Source organism: Dysidea avara, chromosome 1, assembly GCF_963678975.1.
Source record: "Dysidea avara chromosome 1, odDysAvar1.4, whole genome shotgun sequence".
NCBI lineage: Eukaryota > Metazoa > Porifera > Demospongiae > Dictyoceratida > Dysideidae > Dysidea > Dysidea avara.
The window spans coordinates 14,854,041-14,875,500 of record NC_089272.1 but is presented as its reverse complement, the minus strand read 5'-3'; the positions used below and the strand labels follow the sequence as shown (position 1 = coordinate 14,875,500).

The 21,460-nt window shown below is 38.9% G+C and overlaps 1 protein-coding gene across 1 annotated transcript in view; it reads right to left on the bottom strand.

Annotated features, from left to right (window-relative positions):
* Positions 1-14,106: 14,106 nt before the first annotated feature.
* The window catches only part of LOC136260371 (serine-rich adhesin for platelets-like), a 67,430-nt gene continuing 60,076 nt past the window's right edge, over positions 14,107-21,460 (bottom strand). Inside the window, exons 20-21 of the mRNA XM_066054115.1 lie at positions 20,442-20,693; positions 14,107-14,375 (exon numbers count right to left, since the gene is read on the bottom strand). Coding sequence (XP_065910187.1) covers positions 14,107-14,375; positions 20,442-20,693 — 521 coding nt within the window. The remainder of the gene's footprint in view (positions 14,376-20,441; positions 20,694-21,460) is intronic.

The window sequence follows — 21,460 nt, the reverse complement described above, 5'->3', positions numbered from 1 at the left end:
TGATTTAATGCTGCAGGGCAGCTACTTAAAACATGAGCAGTTGTTGGGCGCCGTGAATCGCAAAGCAAACACTTCGCTTCACATAGGATGGACCATCTCTGTAAATTCACAGCGGTGGGTAGAGTGTCAGATGCTGCACGAAGGAGGAATGACAATTGACCGGGGTGGAATCCCTTCAGTAGCCTGTTCCAAGTTTTACAGGAGCTCTCTAGTTCAGCGGAACTCTCAAACTTTGACTGAACAGTTAGTGACTGTAAATGATCTTTGCATTGAGCTTTGATGGAATCTGACAACTGGTGCTTAGCCTTAATATATAACGACCGAGCTGATGGGAAGGCAGATAATTGTTTTTGAGCAATCGACAGGATGGAATAGTGTTTGTAGTTGAACTCTATCTAATCCAAAACAGTCAAGCTGTAAAAAAAGTGTGCGGCCCTCAGAAAGGCTATGGTGAAAAAAGATGTGAAATCCAAGGTGGCGGCCAAGAAATAGCTGTGATGGTAGGTTAATGGTAAAAATTTTAATAATGACAATTCAGGTAAATTTTGTGAAGCGGCACAAAAATTCACCTGAATTGTCGTTATTGAAAATTTTACCATTAACCTACCATCACAGCCATTTCTTGGCCGCCACCTTGGATTTCACATCTTTTTTCACCATAGCCTTTCTGAGGGCCGCACACTTTTTTTACAGCTTGGCTGTTTTGGATTAGATTTCATTTCTTTTTGTATTTGTATACCCCAAAGCCGGCCTATGGCCAGCTTTGGGACTTTTTTAACCTATGTTTTTTTTCTTTACTACAGGAAGAAGAAAAGATGAAGTAGATGTATTTTAAATATTTTATCAGTAAATGTACAAATTATATATGTAATACATAATATTGATTACAGAAATCTCCATGGTGGTTTCTTTGTAACTGAACACTCTACAAGGTGACTTCTTCTAATTGCTCTCTCTACAGGGTGAATTGTTTGTAGCTGAACGATCTACAAGGCGACTTCTTCTAGCTGATCTCTCTACAGGGTGATGTGTTTGTAGCTGAATTCTGTACAGGTGATTTGTTTGCAGCTGAGCTCTTTACAGAATGGTTTCTTTGTAGCTGAACTCTCTACAGGGTGATTTGTTTGTAGCTGAAATCCCTACAACGTAACTTCTTCTAGCTGATCTTTCTACAGGGCGATCTGTTTGTAGCTGAGTTCTCTACAGGGTGTTTGTTTGCAGCTGAATTCTCTACATGGTGGTTTCTTTATAGCTGAACTCTCTACAAGGTGACTTCTTCTAGCTGATCTCTCTACACGCTGATTTGTTTGTAGCTGAACTCTCTACAGGTAATTGGTTTGTAGCTGAACTCTATACAAGGTGATACTTCTAGGTGATCTCTCTACAGGATTCCTTGTTTTTAACTGAACTCTCAACAGGGTGATCTGTTCATAGCTGAACTTTCTACTGGGTGATTTGTTTGCAGCTGAACTCTCTACATGGTAGTTTCTTTGTAGCTGAACTCTCTACAATGTGACTTCTTCTAGCTGAACTCTCTACAAGGTGACTTGTTCCTAGCTGATCTCTATCCAAGGTGACTTGTTTCTAGCTGAACTCTCTACAGGTGATTTGGTTGTAGCTGAACTCTCTACATGGTGGTTTCGTTGTAGCTGAACTCTCTACAAGGTAACTTCTTCTAGCTGATCTTTTTACACTGCATATTTGTTTGTAGCTGAGTTCTCTACAGGGTGATTTGTTTGCAGCTGAAATCTCTACATGGGAGTTTCATTGTAGCTGAACTCTCTACAATGTGACTTCTTCTAGCTGAACCCTCTACAGGGTGACTTGTTTCTAGCTGAACTCTCTACAGGTGATTTGTTTGCAGCTGAACTCTCTACATGGTGGTTTCTTTGTAGCTGAACTCTCTACAAGGTAACTTCTTCTAGCCGATCTTTCTACAGGGTGATTGATTTTTTTTGCATCTGAACTCTTTACATGGTGGTTGCTTTGTAGCTGAACTCTCTAAAAAGTGATTTCTTCTAGCTGAACTCTCTACAGGGTGATCTTTTTGTAGCTGAACTCTCTAAAAGGTGACTTCTTCTAGCTGAACTCTCTACAGGATGATTTGTTTGCAGCTGAACTCTCTACATGATGATTTCTTTGTAGCTGAACTCTCTACAGAGTGATTTGTTTGTAGCTGAAATCCCTACAAGGTAACTTCTTCTAGCTGATCTTTCTACAGGACGATTTGTTTGTAGCTGAGTTCTCTACCGGGTGATTTGTTTGCAGCTGAACTCTCTACGTGGTAGTTTCTTTGTAGCTGAAGTCTTTACAATGTGACTTCTTCTAGCTGAACTCTCTACAAGGTGACTTGTTTTTAGCTGATCTCTCTACAGGGTGACTTTTTTCTAGCTGAACTCTCTACAGGTGATTTGTTTGCAGCTGAACTCTCTACATGGTGGCTTCTTTGTAGCTGAACTCTACAAGGTAACTTCTTCTAGCTGATCTTTCTACAGGGTGATTTGTTTGTAGCTGAATTCTCTACAGGGTGATTTATTTGCAGCTGAACTCTCTACAAGGTGAAATTTTCTAGCTGAACTCTCTACAGAGTGATTGATTTTTTTGCAGCTGAACTCTCTATATGGCGGTTTCTTTGTAACTGAACTCTCTACAGGGTGATTTGTTTGTAGCTGAACTCTCTACAGGGTGGTCTGTTCGTAGCTGAACTCCCTATAATAAGGTAACTTCTTCTAGCTAATCTTTCTACAGGGCAATTTGTTTGTAGCTGAGTTCTCTACAGGGTGATTTGTTTGCAGCTGAACTCTCTACATGGTAGATTCTTTGTAGCTGAACTCTCTACAATGTGACTTGTTTCTAGCTGATCTCTCTACAGGGTGACTTGTTTCTAGCTGAACTCTCTACAGGTGATTTGTTTGTAGCTTAACTCTCTACAGGTGATTTGTTTGCAGCTGAACTCTCTACATGATGGTTTCTTTGTAGCTGAACTCTCTACAAGGTGATTTCTTCTATAGCTGATCTTTCTACAGGGTGATTTGTTTGTAGCTGAACTATCTACATGATGGTTTCTTTGTAGCTGAACTCTCTACAAGGTGATTTCTTCTATAGCTGATCTTTCTACAGGGTGATTTGTTTGTAGCTGAACTATCTACATGATGGTTTCTTTGTAGCTGAACTCTCTACAAGGTAACTTCTTCTAGCTGATCTCTCTACAGGACAATTTGTTTGTAACTGAACCTTCACATGATTGTTTCTTTGAAGCTGAACTCTCTACAAGGTGATTTCTTCTAGCTGATCTTTCTACAGGGTGATTTGTTTGTAGCAGAACTCTCTACAAGGAAACTTGTTCTAGCTGATCTCTCTACAGGGAGATTTGTTTGTAGCTGAACTCTCTACACGTGATTTGTTTGCGGCTGAATTCTCTACATGATGGTTTCTTTGTAGCTGAACTCTCTACAAGGTAACTTCTTCTAGCTGATCTCTTTACAGGGTGAATTGTTTGTAGCTGAAAGATCTACAAGGTAACTTCTTCTAACTAATCTCTCTACAGGGTGATTTGTTTGTAGCTGAACTCTCTACAAGGAAACCTCTTTTAACAGAGCTCTGTACAGGGTGATTTGTTTGTAGCTGAATTCTGTATAGGTGATTTGTTTGCAGCTGAGCTCTTTACAGAATGGTTTCTTTGTAGCTGAACTCTCTACAAGGTAACTTCTTCTAGCTGATGTATCTACAGGGTCACTAGTTTGTAGCTGAATTCTCTACATGGTGGTTTCTTTTTAAATGAACTATCTACAAGGTGACATCTTCTATCCGATCTTTCAACAGGGTGATTTGCTTGTAACTGAACTCTCTACAAGAAAACTTCTTCTAACTGATGTCTGAACAGGGTGAATTGTTTGTAGCTGAACTCTCTACAGGGTGATTTGTTTGTAGCTGATCTCTATACGGGTTACTTATTTCTAACTGATCTCTTGAATTCTGTTCAGGGTGACTGCTCTATTAGGATGACTGCTCTATTAGAGTATCTCGATCTCGCACTTGCTACACCAAGTTGGATTTCGTGTTATAACTCCGTGGCTTTAAGTCTGATTCTTCTACACCATTGAAGAGCCTTTCTAAGATGATTACTCCATCTGTACAGTGAATTTTAAAGCATTACCCCAAGCGGTTTGTCTGGTAGGCGTGGCAAGTATTCTTTTTGTATTAGCTAAACTCGGTTGCGTAATTGTTACACACTGTTGGTTTTGTTGTTGTATCTTCCTGGTTTTTAGCTCGATTTCTTTCAAACTAAAAAAGGTTTGAGGTTCAATAGTTAACCTATTCACCCACCGATTTTCAACTTCTTCCCATACGCGGTTTACCCTGTAGGCGTGACAACATATTGGTGTTATTTTTCGTGCATAATCGCTCATAACTCTTTGCCTGTTTATCGTATTCCAGCTAAAGTTGGTACCGAGATGCGCCTTCATACCCCCCTTCTGTGTGCCAAATTTCAAGGCAATCGGATAACGCGTTCGAGTTTTATAGCAGTTTTTGTAAGTGTGCGAAAAGAGGAAGAAAAATAAGAAGAAAAAAATGAAGAAACTAAGCCAATTTTTGAAGTCGCATATCTCCGGAATTCCTGAAGCGATTTCGCTCAAATTTGGAATGTGGAGTACTGAAGTTGGAGAGAATGTATACAGCAAAATTCGTCTTGTTTCATCAAGGCAGCACATAGCTACGGAGGTGCGAAAATTGCGTTTCTTTCTTCCTGTCAATATACTCACGGGGTTGCGCGCCAGCTTCTTGGGCCGCACGACACACTACCGTGTATCTTGATACATGGTGGTTTCTTTGTAACTGAACTCTCTACAAGTAGCGATTTCCAACCAACCAATTTTTCACACATATTTTTGCTACTTAAATTACACACCTTCAATAAATGTTTCACAAGCTGCCGTTCAAGTTAATGGCAGTCAATGCTTCGTACTTCGTAATGAACTTTACTGGATTAAAATCCATGCGGTATTTATTGAAATATGTCAAATCAAAGTTTGAGAAATAAAAATCCCCATAGGGAGCCCGTACAAATAATTGCGTACGTAATTCTAATTGGAAGAATGCGGCACCGGTGATAGTCAAAGTTTCCGAGTGTTTCCGCGTGAATCAATGGCTGATGAGGACGAAAAAAGTGTTCCTGGGCAAACCCTATACGCTGATTTCGATTCTGCCGTGTGTTTTTTGATTGAAGGATGATTGAAGTTGGATTACGACGAAAATATGGCTCTTTAAAAGGTAAATCGCCAACTAGCATTGTTCAGAATCCAGCATTACAATCACCCTGGACTTCAAGGCATCCTTCTGCATCGATGCGAGTATAGTTTGAAGGTGAGCAGTTTGTTGTCTTGTGCGGAATTGCAATAGAAGGTTCAAGGTTGAGCATAATCTTTTCAAAAGTGGAGACAGGCACGTGATACCATCCTTGCATGGCTTCACACTCACCTGTTGTTATATTCTGGTGTATTTATTGCTGTTTTTATCCATTTTATAGCAGCTTCAGTGATTGTAATTTTGGTCAGAAACTATTTATAATTTCTCTTTGTAGTATAGTGATGTCATTGTGTTATATAATAATTATCATCCTTAGTGCTTACAATGTGACAAATAAAGCTGAGCAGTGTCCAAACAAATCTATTTTTAAAATAATATTGGTCTTATATTCTGTTATCTGATTGTCATGTTTCCAAAGTATTTGTTGATTGTGACTTGTGATGTCACTACTTACCATGTTATATAATATTACTGATTTTTCTAGTTAGCTATCCCTGAAAATCCATTGGGTACCTGTGTATACTTAGTGTTACATAATACACACAGTTTTATTTGTGAATCACTTGCTTTATTCATGTAATATTCTGAGTGGTCAGTCTACAAAGAAATGGTCACTCTTGAGAGGTTTTACCTATCTCATATGCTGTTCTCTATAAAATAGATATGTGGTGAAAATTTCATGTTATTAATAGTATCCTATCTAGATTTATGACACTTTGAATATTGTGTTTGATATACATAAAAAGCGTTGAAAATGCTGTACACAAAAATCATCACACTGTCAACTTCTTTTGCCTATATCTTTTGATAGGAACCACCGATTGAGGTGGGGTTTGCACTAAAATGACCCTGAAAAATAGCACAATATTTGTCATACCAATGAATGCATGGAATGTTAGTTATTTAATTTAGTTGGAAATCTCTACTACAAGGTGACTTCTTCTAGCTGAACTCTCTACATGTGGTTTGTTTGCAGCTGAATTCTATACATGATGGTTTCTTTGTAACTGAACTATCTACAAGGTATTATTATCATTATTATCAATTTACCAAAAAGGAAGGTATACACGAAAGGCAAAGCCTGTGCAAGGTGTCCGCCTACAAAAAACAAACATACATATCAAGACACACGGTAGTGTGTCGTGCGGCCCAAGAAGCCGGCGCGTAACACCCGTGAGTATATTGACAGGAAGAAAGAAAACGCAATTTTCGCACCTCCGTAGCTCTGTGCTTCCTTGATGAAACAAGACGATTTTTTTTGTGGACATTCCGTCCAACCGCAGCACTCCACATTCCAAATTTGAGCGAAATCGCTTTGCGCTTTCCCGAGATATGCGACTTCAAACATTGGCTCAGTTTCTTCGTTTGTTTTTTTTTTCTTCTTTTTCTTGTCGCACACTTACACAAACTGCTATAAAACTCGAACGCCATATCCGATTGCCTTGAAATGTGGCACACAGAAGGGGATATAAAGGCGCATCTCGGTACAAACTTTGGCTGGAATACGATAAACAGGCAAAGAGTTATGAGCGATTATTCACGAAAATAACACCAATATGTTGTCACGCCTACAGGGTAAACCGCGCATGGGAAGAAGCTGAAACTCGGTGGGTGAATAGGTTAACTATTGAACCTCAAACCTTTTGTGGTTTGAAAGAAATCGAGCTAAAAACCAGGAAGATACAACGAAAAAACCAACAGTGTGTAACAATTACGCAATCGAGATCAGCTAATAAAAAACGACTGCTTGCCACGCCTACCAGATAAACCGCTTGGGATAATTCTTTGAAAATCGTTGTACAGATGGAGTAATCATCTTAGAAAGGCTCATCAATGGTGTAGAAGAATCAGACTTAAAGCCACGGAGTTATAACACGAAATCTAACTTGGTTAGGGTCCGCAATCCGAAAAATCAACTTTCACAAATCGATCCCCCTACCATTGTGGGATGTTCATTGTAGTATCCCATTGCTAGATCCACCATGAAACCGGAGGCACGGTTGTTGTCTTCACAGAACTATCGATTTTAGTATTTCGTGAGATGCAAAAATTATTTTTAAAATTTCGGGCTCCACACAAAGAACAGGATAGAACTTGCTGCTTAGCTAGATATTATCTAGAGTTAATGTAGTTTAAAAGTACGCACAGTAATAAACAAATGATTTACTGGGTTCCCGGCACAGGGTTGCTTTTTCTCAAAAAGCAGAAAACGAAACATGAATTTTCGAATTCAAACTGCCCTACCAGCCAAGCCAAGAAAAGCCAACTCTTCCTCATAGTGATGTGTTAAGGTTGGATGCATAGTCTGTCTATGCTGTTAGTTTGGAAAGGATCTGAGACTTCTCACCATCTGGGTGAAGAACGTCAAAATTTTCGTGCGTCATTTCAAGGGATTCTCTCAATGGTACCAAAGTGCTTTCCGGTACTTCTGATGCCACACTGGTCACTTAATTTTGTTTAGAATGATGATAAATGATGAATCAAAACGTTTGGTAGTAGTAGTAGTTGGTGTTTCTGTGATTTCATATGATGCAGTATACCAGCAGCTCACCAGGAGCTCCACCCAGCTCGAATAAAAAATGAACTATTTTGTGCATTTTTCGGTTTGTTTTGGGATATTTTGCAGCATAATGGTGATGTAGGGTGATCTAGTGAAGATTTGAAGCTGCTGTGGAGCGTTAGAGGTGAAGTCAAATTTGGACGATTTTGCTGCCTCCCTTGATGCATAGCTTAGAGCGAGGCGTGGAAGCTGTGGATGAAATAATAATTGACAACCGCTGTTACCAAACGTTCAGGGACATCTTTTGCCATAGTTTTAGTCTATAATTGATGATTGTTGTGGCTGCAGAAGCGCTGGAAATGGGTAGAATTCGCAACACAATTCTTTGATGCTGCAAAAAATTTTGACGCTCGTCACCCAGATGGTGAGAAGTCTCAGATTTATTCCAAACTAACAGCATAGACAGACTATGCACCCAACCGTATCGAAACACTATGAGGAAGAGTTGGCTTCTCTTGCCCTGGGTGGTAGGGCAGTTTGAATTCAAAACTTCGCATTTCTTTGTCTGTTTTTTCAAAGAAAGCAACCCTGTGCCGGGCACCCAGCAAACCATTTACTTATTTCTGTGCGTAGTTTTCAACTACAACAAATCTGGATACGATTTGGCTAGTAGCAAGTTTCATCCAGTCCTTTGTGTTGAGCACGAATTTTTAAAGATAAATCTTGCATCTTGTGAGATACTGAAAATGATATTTCTGTGAAGACAACAATCGTGCCTCCGGTTTCATGGTGGATCAAACAATGGGATACTACAATGAACATCCCACAATGATAGGGGGATTGATTTGTAGAAGTTGATTTTTCGGATTGCGGACCCTAACTTGGTGAAGCAAGTGCGAGATCGAGATACTCTAATAGAGCAGTCATCCTAATAGAGCAATCACCCTGAAGAGAATTTAATAGATCAGCTAGAAATAAGAAACCTGTATAGAGATCAGCTACACACAAGTCACCCTGTAGGGAGATCAGCTAGAAGAAGTTACCTTGTAGGGAGTTCATGCAACTATGGAAAGAGATAGTTCAGCTAGAAAAAATCACCTTGTAGAGTTCAGCTACAAAAAAAACCACCATGTAGAGAGTTCAGCTACAAATAAATCTCCCTGTAGAGAGATTAGCTAAAAGAAGTTACCTTGTAGAGAGTTCAGCTACAAAGAAACAATAATGTAGAGAGTTCAGCTTCAAACAAATCATCCTGTAGAAAGATCAGCTAGAAGAGGTCACCTTGTAGAGAGTTCAGTTACAAAGAAACCACCATGTAGAGAGCTCAGCTACAAACTAGTGACCTTGTAGAGATATCAGCTAGAAGAAGTTACCTTGTAGAGAGTTCAGCTACAAAGAAACCATTCTTTAAAGAGCTCAGCTGTAAACAAACCACCTGTACAGAATTCAGCTACAAATAAATCATCCTGTAGAAAGATGAGCTAGAAAAAGTTACCTTGTAGAGAGTTCAGTTACAAAGAAACCACCATGTAGAGAGCTCAGCTACAAACTAGTGACCTTGTAGAGATATCAGCTAGAAGAAGTTACCTTGTAGAGAGTTCAGCTACAAAGAAACCATTATTTAAAGAGCTCAGCTGCAAACAAATCACCTATACAGAATTCAGCTACAAACAAATCACCATGTAGAGAGTTCAGCTATAAAGAAACCATCATTTAGAGAGTTCAGCTTCAAACAAATCACCTGTAGAGAGTTCAGCTACAGACAGATCTCCCTGTAGAGAGATCAGCTAAAAGAAGTTACCTTGTAGATCATTCAGCTACAAACAAATCACCCTGTAGAGAGATCAGCTAGAAGAAGTTACCTTGTAGAGAGTTCAGCTACAAAGAAACCACCATGTAGAGAGTTCAGCTGCAAAGAAATCACCCTGTATAAAATTCTGCCACAAACAAATTGCCCTGTAGAAAGATCAGTTAGAAGAAGTTACCTTGTAGAGAGTTTAGCAACAAAGAAACCATTTTGTAAAGAGCTCAGCTGCAAATAAATCACCTGTACAGAATTCAGCTACAAACAACTCACCCTGCAGAGAGATCAGCTAGAAGAAGTTAACTTGTAGAGAGTTCAGCTACAAAGAAACCATCATTTAGAAAGTTCAGCTACAAACAAATCTCCCTGTAGAGAGATCAGCTAGAAGAAGTACCTTGTAGAGAGTGAAGCTACAAACAAATAACCCTATTGAAAGATCAGCTAGAAGAAGTCACCTTGTAGAAAGTTCAGTTACAAAGAAACCACCATGTAGAGAGTTCAGCTACAAACTAGCTACCTTGTAGAGACATCAGCTAGAAAAGTTACCTTGTAGAGAGTTCAGCTACAAAGAAACCATTCTGTAAAGAGCTCAGCTGCAAACAAATCACCTGTACAGAATTCAGCTACAAACAAATCACCCTGTAGAGAGATCAGCTAGAAGAAATTACTAGTGTTGCACCGATAATCGGTTCAATAATCGGTATCGGGCCGATATTGGCTACTAGCCGATTAATCGGTTTTGATTAAATCAAGGCCGATGTTAATCTCCACTGCGCTATGTAGTATAATGATGTGGGGGAGGCTAGACATAAGTTATTTGGCATTTTAATTAAGTTATGTGTTAATGGTTTAGCGGTGACTACAAGCCATGCCCATAATAAACTGTCAGGGTTTAGGCCATGCCCAACAATAAACTGAGGTTTTTAGGTTTCTATGTAGTACCAGCCACTTGTCTCAACTGTATAGCAGTAGTAAAATGTACTTAAAACCTGTTTACCATGAGTAACTTTTACTTGTGGTATACATCTAACTTTACATTTTAGCCTAGAATGAGCTGTATATCAATGGTTATGTCACTAATATGAGCCATTTAATAATGATGAGGATGAGTGTTAGTGTTATTAGTGTATATCGGATCGGTTATCGGTATCGGCTAATTCTGTTGCTTAATATCGGTTATCGGAATAATCGGCTAATTTGGATATCGGTGCAACACTACAAATTACCTTGTAGATAGTTCAGCTACAAACAAATCCCCCTGTAGAAAGATCAGTTAGAAGAAGTTACTTGGTAGAGAGTTCAGCTACAAAGAAACCATTTTGTAAAGAGCTCAGCTGCAAACAAATCACCTGTACAGAATTCAGCTACGAACAAATCACCCTGTAGAGAGATCAGCTAGAAGAAGTTACCTTGTAGATAGTTCAGCTACAAAAAAATCTCCCTGTAGAGAGATCAGCTAGAAGAAATTACCTTGTAGAGAGTTCAGCTACAAAGAAACCATCATGTAGAGAGTTCAGTTGCAAAGAAATCACCACTGCCCAAATTTCAAAGCAATAGCTCTTTCCAATCAGAAGTTATCAATTGTCAAAGTTGGCAAATTGGATGTTTGTGGAAGACCCCTTTTCGCAAATCCGGTCACATATGTATAATATATAATTTGTACATTTACTGATAAAATATTTAAAGTACATCTACTTCATCTTTTCTTCTTCCTATAGTAAAGAAAAAAAATATAGGTTAAAAAAGTCCCAAAGCTGGCCATAGGCCGGCTTTGGGGTATACAAATACAAAAAGAAATGAAATCTAATCCAAAACAATCTAATCCAAAACAGCCAAGCTGTAAAAAAAGTGTGCGGCCTTCAGAAAGGCTATGGTGAAAAAGATGTGAAATCCAAGGTGGCGGCCAAGAAATGGCTGTGATGGTAGATTAATAGTAAATATTTTAATAACGATAATTCAGCTGAATTTTTGTGCCTCTTCACAAAATTTACCTGAATTGTCATTATTAAAATTTTTACCATTAACCTACCATCACAGCCATTTCTTGGCCGCCACCTTGGATTTCACATCTTTTTTCACCATAGCCTTTCTGAGGGCCGCACACTTTCTTTACAGCTTGGCTGTTTTGGATTAGATACATATACCTACGGTACACTACAAACTAAACAGTACACAACAAAACACAAAACAGTGATTAAGAAGTTACTTGACACATAAGTAATTATAAAGGTGATGCCGGAAAGGCTTTCGATTACTGTCTTCAAGGATATGTAATGGCACGGTGTTCCAGAAGAAAGTTGTGTTGACAAAAAAAGAATATCTCCTAGAATTAATGGTGGACTGTGGAGGGACTAGTGAAAGATGGTGACTTCTGGTAGATGCTATGGAATTAAATGAACAGTGACCATTAAATGTAATAGATGTTTGCTGGTGATATATGTCATTGAGGAAACTGACCGAAAGGAAACTTCGTCTTGACTGGAGAGAAGGAAGGTAACTTCTTCTAGCTGATCTCTCTACAGGGCGATTTGTTTGTAGCTGAATTCTCTATATGATGGCTTCTTTGTAGCTGAACTCTCTGCAAGGTAACTTTTTCTTGCTGATCTCTCTACAGGGCGATTTGTTTGTAGCTGAACTCTCTACATGGTGGTTTCTTTGTAGCTGATCTCTATACAGGTTACTTGTTTCTTCTTGAATTCTTTTCAGGGTGACTGCTCTATTAGGATGACTGCTCTATTAGAGTATCTCGATCTCGCATTTGCTACACCAAGTTGGATTTCGTGTTATAACTCCGTGGCTTTATATCTGATTCTTCTACACCATTGAAGAGCCTTTCTAAAATGATTAGTCCATCTGTACAGCGATTTTCAAAGCAGTACCCCAAGCAGTTTATCTGGTAGGCGTGGCAAGCAGTCGTTTTTTATTAGCTAATCTCGATTTCGTAATTGTTACACACTGTTGGTGTTTTCGTTGTATCTTCCTGGTTTTTAGCTCGATTTCTTTCAAACCACAAAAGGTTTGAGGTTCAATAGTTAACTTATTCACTCACCGATGTTCAGCTTCTTCCCATACGCGGTTTACCCTGTAGGCGTGATAACATATTGGTGTTGTTTTTCGTGAATAATCACTCATAACTCTTTGCCTGTTTATCGTATTTCTGCCAATTGTGGTACCGAGATGCGCCTTTATACCCCCTTCTGTGTGCCAAATTTCAAGGCACTCGGATATGGCGTTCAGGGGCGGATCCAGGACTTGGAAAGGGGAGGGGCACAAACAGGCAAGTTGTAGGTGGTTAGGGAAAGCTATATCCTCTTGTTAGTTGCTGCATTTTTGAAGTAGCAAATAATACACCTCTTGTAGTATCTCACTGTTGGTTTTTATCATTTAGGCTTTTGCAGATAGCTGCAAAGTGTTTAAAAGGCTCTGAATGTCTTAAACAACAGCAACACGATAATTATTTTTAGAGGCGCTAACATGCACGAAGGTGCTGGGTGACAATTTCATAGCAAGTTTGACTTTGGTTCGCTTAAGTTTCAGGTTAATTGCTAATAAAAAGTGCATATTTTTCGTGAGTTTTATAAGCTGATCTTGGCCTGGCATAAAGTTTAGTATTTAATCAGAAGTATGGCTCCTCCACAAGGTGAGGGGGGGGGGGCATTTGCCATAAATTCCCCATCCTGGATCCGCCATTGGCGTTCACGTTTTATATCAGTTTTTGTGAGTGTGCAAAAAGTTAAGAAAAAAAAAAAACAACAACAAAAAAAACAACAAAGAAACTAAGCCAATTTTTGAAGTCACATATCTCAGGAACACTTGAAGCGATTTCGCTCAAATTTGGAATGTGGAGTGCTGAAGTTGGAGGGAGTGTCCACAGCAAAAATAGTTTTGTTTCATCAAGGCAGCACAGAGCTACGGAGGTGCGACAATTGCGTTTTCTTTCTTCCTGTCAATATACTCACGGGTGTTGCGTGCCGGCTTCTTGGGCCGCACGACACACTACTGTGTGTCTTGGTCCGAATGATAAAATTAGTATCCGGATAAAATCTTAACGAATGAATATCCAAATGAAATAAATATTTGTTGCAACTCTAGTGTCTATTGTACAGTATGTACTACAGTTGGCAAAAAAAGACAAAGTGACATCGAACAGTGAAAAAAAGTCAAGTCTGTAGCCTTATGCATTGTCGAGTTATGCTTTGGCTGAAGGCATCAGTTAGCAAAAAAAATCTGTCAAATAGTAAAATTTCAAAGAAACTTGTTAAAAAAATTTGGAGTCACTCTGAAGGCATTTTTGGGCTTGGTTATGTTTAACCAATTCCGCCAAGCTCTTTTGATGGAAAGCTGAGGCTGTTTTTCAGGTGATATTGAAGGGCAAGAAAGCCCAAAACTCCATACATGTATGTATAGTGTCAAAAAACAGCTTGAGATCTCAATGAGTTATGAATGAACCAATTCAACAAACATAAGGTGGTGGCTTGAGTAAACCTGCCTGGCTTTATAATCTCAACTCACCATTCACAGTGATGGTGTTCATACTAGTTCCAGCATCATTAGTGACAGAACAAGTGTAATCCCCTCCATCAACTGTAGCTAGATCACTAATAGTAAGGGTGCTGGTGTTAGTAGTTGTGGTGGCTGAGAATGTATTAGTCCTGCTCCAACTGTATTCTAAGTCTGGTCCATCCTCTGATGAACAGTTCAACTCTAACTGATCTCCATTATCATATGTGTTATCACCCATGATGACCACATTGTATGGAGCAACTGTACAGGGTATAAAGCATACAGAATATATGCATGCATTTACATGCATGTACAATATACTGTAATGATAGACATTGTGTACTAATTTCAATCACTGATTGATTGGTAAATTGGTGTTCATATTAATTACTGTCAAATCTTGGGGGTACTAATCCATAAATAAAGTTTCCTTCTTTGCTGGACAGTTATATACCATACAGTACGTAGCATTTTATTCAAATTAATTTCAAAGTTTAGTCAAGCTTTGAAGCTGCTTTCTATGAAGTAAAATTTGACAGTTCTTTAGTAGTCTTAGTCCAGTGTCTGGTGGTAAAGTTATAGCAAAGTTCTTCACAATGCTGGAATAGAGCCCGGTACATCATAGCTATGAGTCACTCACTTTAACCAATACACCATAAAATACCTCTCAATACAGGTTTATAGTAAAGGCATGGAATGGCATACACTGTAGGTGTTAATACATGCAGTTAACATAAATGATTTTGCCAAGTTTCATTCTACTAACATCCTTGAATTTATTGTACTGCAGATACAAAACAACAGCCATTAGACACTTTAGACAATTGCTTTGTTTGGCATTACAACAGTTTTGATACATGCAGTGGTTGGTAAAATAATCATCTAATGTCACTGGAATGCAGACAGACAGTCAGGTGGACAATTGTAAACTTTGGTGAAGCCACTTTGTCATCCTTGCCACACTACCAGTAAAAAAAACAACATTAGTTCTAGGTGAGAACTAGTGCTATAGGGTATTTACGAATACGGACTACACCACTTTACAGACAAGATGAAATAACTACTCCAAAACAAAGTGTAGCACTTTGGGTTTTTAGTAAATCAAGACACACGGTAGTGTGTCGTGCGGCCCAAGAAGCCGGCGCGCCACACCTTGAGTATATTGACAGGAAGAACGAAAACGTCATTTTCACACCTTTGTATCTCGGTGATCACTTATCTGATTGGAACCAAATTTGTTACACAGTTGCCCGCCAGCCAAGGGAGTCTACATTCCAAATTTGAAGGAAATCGCTCCAGCCATTTCCGAGATACGAGCTGCCAAAGTTTCTTTTTTTTTCTTCGTCTTTTCGCACACTTGCAAAAATTGCTATAACGAGCAAACGCGTACTCCGATCGCCTTGAAATTTGGCACACAGAAAGGGAGTCCAAAGGCGAATCCTAGCATCAAATTTGGTACAAATCCGATGAATGGTTCAGGAGTTATGACCGATTATTCGCGTAAAACAAGATCGATTTGTTGTCACACCTACAGGGTAAACCGCTTCATGGAATGAGTTGAAAATTGCTATGTAGATGGAGTAACCATCGTAGGAGTGCCTTTTGGTGGTTTGAAAGGAATCGAGATAAAGACCACGGAGATATGACACAAAACCCAACCTGTGTCACAATTACGCGATCAATTTTTATGAATAAAAAAGTATTAGTTTTCACGCCTACTAGGCAAACCGCTTAGAGCAATGAGCTGAAAATCGGTGCATAGCTGGAATAATCTTCATAGAAAGTCCTTGCAGTAGTACAGAAGAATCGGATTACAAACCACTGAGTTATGATTCGAAAGCCAACTCCGTGTAGCAAATGCGAGATCGAGATACTCTAATAGAACAGTCACCCTAATAGAGCATTCGGCTAGTTTATTTATTCCATTATAGAATTTTATTACATCACAAGTTATTCTGTAGGGAGTTCAGCTGCAAACAGTTAATCTTATAGACAGTTCAGCAAGTAGACAATCACCATATGGAGAGTTAAGCAAATATATCTAGAGATTCAGAACATTACAAGTCACACTGAAAAAAGTTCAGCTATAAACAAGTCATGCACTGTGTAGAGAATTCAGCTACAATTAAGTCACTCTCTAGAGAATTCAGCTACACAGAATTCAGCTACACACAAGTCACTGTGGAGAGAGTTCAGCTACAAACAAATTACTCTTTAGAGTGATCAGCTACAAACAAAACACTTTGCAGGGTGTTCAGCTGCAACAAATCAACCTTTAGAGCGATCAGCAATGAACAAATCAACACAAATCTACCTGTAGAGAGATAAGCTAGAAACAAATTACCCTGTAGAGAGTTCAGCTACAAAAAAATCACCCTGTAGAGACATCAGCTAGAAACTAGACACAATGTAAGGAGTTCAGCTACAAGCAAATCACCCTGTAGAGAGTTCAGCTACAAACAAACCAACCTGTAGAGCGATCAGCTAGAAACAAATTACCCTGAAGAGAGGTCAGCTACAAAAAATCACCCTGTAGAGATATCAGCTAGAAACAAATCACCCTGAAGATAGGTCAGCTACAAAAAATCACCTTGTAGAGAAATCAACTACAAACAAAACACTTTGCAGAGAGTTCAGCTACAAACAAATCAACCTTTAGAGCAATCAGCAACAAACAAATCAACCTGTAGAGAGATAAGCTAGAAACAAATCACCCTGTAGAGAGTTCAGCTAAAACAAATCAATCTGCAGAGAGATCAGCTATGTACAAATCACCTTATAGATAGTTCAGCTACAAACAAATTACCTTGTAGAGAGATCGGCTACAAACAAATCACCCTGCAGAGAGAACAGCTACACACATATCAACTTGTATAGAGATCAGCTACAAACAAATCACCCTGTAGAGAGATCAGCTACAAACTAGACACAAAGTAAGGAGTTCAGCTACAAACAAATCACCCTGTAGAGAGATCAGCTACAAACTAGACACAAAGTAAGGAGTTCAGCTACAAGCAAGTTACACTGTAGAGAGTTCATCTACAAGCAAATCAACCTGCAGAGCAATCAGCTAGAAACAAATCACCCTGAAGAGAGGTCAGCTACAAAAAATCATCCTGTAGAGAGATCAGCTAGAAACAAATCACCCTGAAGAGAGGTCAGCTACAAAAAAAATCACCCTGTAGAGAGATCAGCTAGAAACAAATCACCCTGAAGAGAGGTCAGCTACAAACAAAACACTTTGCAGAGAATTCAGCTACAAACAAATCAGCTTGTAGAGAGATCAGTTACACACAAATCAACCTGTAGAGAGATAAGCTAGAAACAAATCACCCTGTAGAGAGTTCAGCTACAAGCAAAACACCTTGCAGAGAGTTCAGCAACAAAGAAACCACCATGTAGAGAGTTCAGCTGCAAACAAATCACCTTATAGAGAGTTCAGCTACAAACAAATCACCCTGTAGAAAGATCAGCTAGAAACTAGACACAATGTAAGGAGTTCAGCTACAAGCAAATCACTCTTTAGTGAGTTCAGCTACAAACAAATCAACCTGCAGTGAGATCACCTACAAAAAAGCACCTTGTACAGAGTTCAGCTACAAACAAATTACCCTGTAGAGAGATCGGCTACAAACAAATCAACCTGTAGAGAGATCAGCTACAAACAAATCACCCTGTAGAGAGATCAGCTAGAAACTACACACAATGTAAGGAGTTCAGCTACAAGTAAATCACCCTGTAGAGAGATCAGCTAGAAACTACACACAATGTAAGGAGTTCAGCTACAAGTAAATCACCCTGTAGAGAGTTCAGCTAAAACAAATCAACCTGCAGAGAGATCAGCTACAAATAAATCACTTTATAGACAGTTCAGCTACAAACAAATTACCCTGTAGAGAGATCGGCTACAAACAAATCAACCTGTAGAGAGATCAGCTACACACAAATCAACTTGTAGAGAGATCAGCTACAAACAAATCACCCTGTAGAGAGATCAGCTAGAAACTACACACAATGTAAGGAGTTCAGCTACAAGTAAATCACCCTGTAGAGAGTTCAGCTAAAACAAATCAACCTGCAGAGAGATCAGCTACAAATAAATCACTTTATAGACAGTTCAGCTACAAACAAATTACGTTGTAGAGAGATCGGCTGCAAATTAATCAACCTGCAGAGAGATCAGCTACACACAAATCAACTTGTAGAGAGATCAGCTACAAACAAATCACCCTGTAGAGAGATCAGCTAGAAACTAGATACAATGCAAGGAGTTCAGCTACAAGCAAAATCACCCTTTAGTGAGTTCAGCTATAAACAAATCAACCTGCAGTGAGATCACCCACAAAAACGCACTTGTACAGAGTTCAGTTACAAACAAATTACCCTGTAGAGAGATCAGGTAGAAGAATTCACCTTTTAGAGAGTTCAGCAACAAAGAAACCACCATGTAGAGAGTTCAGCTGGAAACAAATCACCCAGTAGAAAGATCAGCTAGAAGAAGTTACCTTGTAGAGAGTTCAGTTACAAAGAAACCATCATATAGAGAGTTCAGCTACAAAGAAATTACCCCGTAGAGAGTTCAGCTAGAAGAAGTCACCTTGTAAAGAGTTCAGCTACAAAGAAACCATCATGTACAGAGTTCAGCTACAAAGAAACCACCTGTACAGAATTCAACTACAAACAAATCACCCTGTATAGAGATCAGCTAGAAGAAGTTACCTTGTAGATAGTTCAGCTACAACAATTCACCCTGTAGAAAGATCAGCTAGAAGAAGTCACCTTGTAGAGTGGTCAGTTACAAAGAAACCATCATGTAGAGAGTTCAGCTGCAAACAAATCACTCTGTAGAGAGTTCAGCTACAAAGAAACCGCCATGTAGAGAGTTCAGCCTCATACAAACCACCTTGTAGAGAATTCAACTACAACAAATCACCCTGTAGAGAAGAAGTTACCTAGTAGAGAGTTCAGCTACAAAGAAACCATCATGTAGGGAGTTCAGCTACAAAGAAACCACCATGTAGAGAGTTTAGCTGCAAACAAATCACCTGTGGAGAGTTCAGCTAGAAACAAATCACCCCGTAGAGAGATCAGCTGGACGAAGTCACCTTGTAGAGAGTTCAGCTACAAAGAAACCATCATGTAGAGAGTTCAGCTGCAAATAAATCACCCTGCAGAGAGTTCAGCTACAAAAACATCACCCTGTAGAGAGTTCAGCTAGACGAAGTCACCTTATAGAGAGTTCAGCTACAAAGAAACCATCATGTAGAGAGTTCGGCTACAAAGACACCACCATTTAGAGAGTTTAGCTGCAAACAAATCACCTGTAGAGAGTTCAGCTAGAAACAAAATACCCTGTAGAGAGACCAGCTAGAAGAGGTTACCTTGTAGAGAGTTCAGCTACAAAGAAACCATCCTGTATATAGTTCAGCTACATTTCAAGTCACCCAGTAGAGAGATCAGCTGCAAAAAAATATCCTGAGGGGCATAATGGGCATGTAATAAATATATGTATATAATTTGTATAATTACTAATAAAATCAAAAATAATTGAAGTACTAAAATTCTTCTTTAAGTTCTTTTCTTCTTCCTGTAGTAAACATAAAAACACATGGGTTAAAAAAGCCCCAAAGCCAGCCATAGGCCGGCTTTGCAGTATACAAATACAAAAAGAAGTGATATCTAATCAAAAACAGCCAAGCTGTAAAAAAAGGTGCGGCCCCCAAAAAGGCCATGGTGAAAAAAGATGTGAAATCCAAGGTGGCGGCCAAGAAATGGCTGTGATGGTAGGTTAATGGTTACATTTTAATAACAACAATTCAGGTGAATTTTGTGCCGCTTGGCCTTGGCACCAAATTCACCTGAATTGTTGTTATTAAAATGTAACCATTAACCTACCATCATAGCCATTTCTTGGCCGCCACCTTGGATTTCACATCTTTTTTCACCATGGCCTTTTTGGGGGCCGCACCTTTTTTACAGCTTGGCTGTTTTTGATTGGATTTTATATAATTTGTAAAATCACTAACTTGGACTGTTCCATGATATCCCTAGGACTTGTCTGTTCATAAATAAAATAATGCAGCTGTTACATTGTGAAGTATAATTGAATAATTAGGCATGAAACCGTGATGACTGGCTTAGGCAATTGCTTTCCTACTGCTAGGTTATTAGCCTGCAAAAATATGTACATGGATTGGTAAGCATTGTAATGGATGGTCAAATGGACAGACAGCTCTTCGGATAGTATGTAATTACTTGCAGACCTTAATCAAATTTACACATTAGTAGACAATTATCTTGCTGATTCATACAAAAGCCTCGACTTACCATTCACAATGATGGTATGGTTACTAGTTCCAGCATTATTAGTGACAGTACAGGTGTAATCCCCCCCATCAACCATAGCTAGATCACTAATAGTAAGGGTACTGGTGTTAGTAGTTGTGGTGGCTAAGAATGCATTAGTCCTGCTCCAACTGTATTCTAAGTCTGGTTCACCCTCTGATGAACAGTTCAATTCTAACTGATCTCCATTATCATATGTGTTATCACCCATGATGACCACATTGTATGGAGCAACTGAAGGATGAGATACACACAGTGAGCATATTATGTACATACATGCATGCACTGGCAATGATACCTAACTTATTGCCCCGGGCTAGATTGCCCTGGTGTGTGGTGGCTATTTCACATTCAATATGTAAAGGGTAGTTGGGACTCTGTAGGCAGTTATTTGACTTCATAATATACTTTATAGAGGTGGACAGATATGGGATTTTTCCAATATACAATAAATGTTAAAAACATTATGACGAAAAGCTATAAAGGTAGTTGTTAAAACGTTTTTGTAAAGAAAAAGAAAATGTGCGATGAAAAGGTGTAAGCAAAAAAAGAAAAAAATTACTTAACTTGGGAATCAAACTCTTAGTCACTGTAAAACACTTAGCAACTGCTCTACCCACAGTGCTACAAGATCAAACACACAGTAAGCTGAGCATTATAGTACTCAAGTGAAATATCTACTAAAAAGTTAACTTTTTACCAATACTGATAATAGTGATATAGGTACTGATAGCAATACTGACATTCATATTGGTGCACCTCTAATGTACTTTACATCTGTGTACTCTGTACTGCATAGTGAGTGGCACAAAGACTATTATTGACAAGTACTCCAATATGATATAGCAAATTTAAAGAGCTATGTTATCTCTTAATTAGATCTTATAACCACTACTATGACTGGGTATTATCTCTTTATTTCTAAATCTGCAGGATTTAACATACTAAACTGCTACGCGGCCCATACTACCCCCTGTCCTATAATACCAGCCTCTACTGCA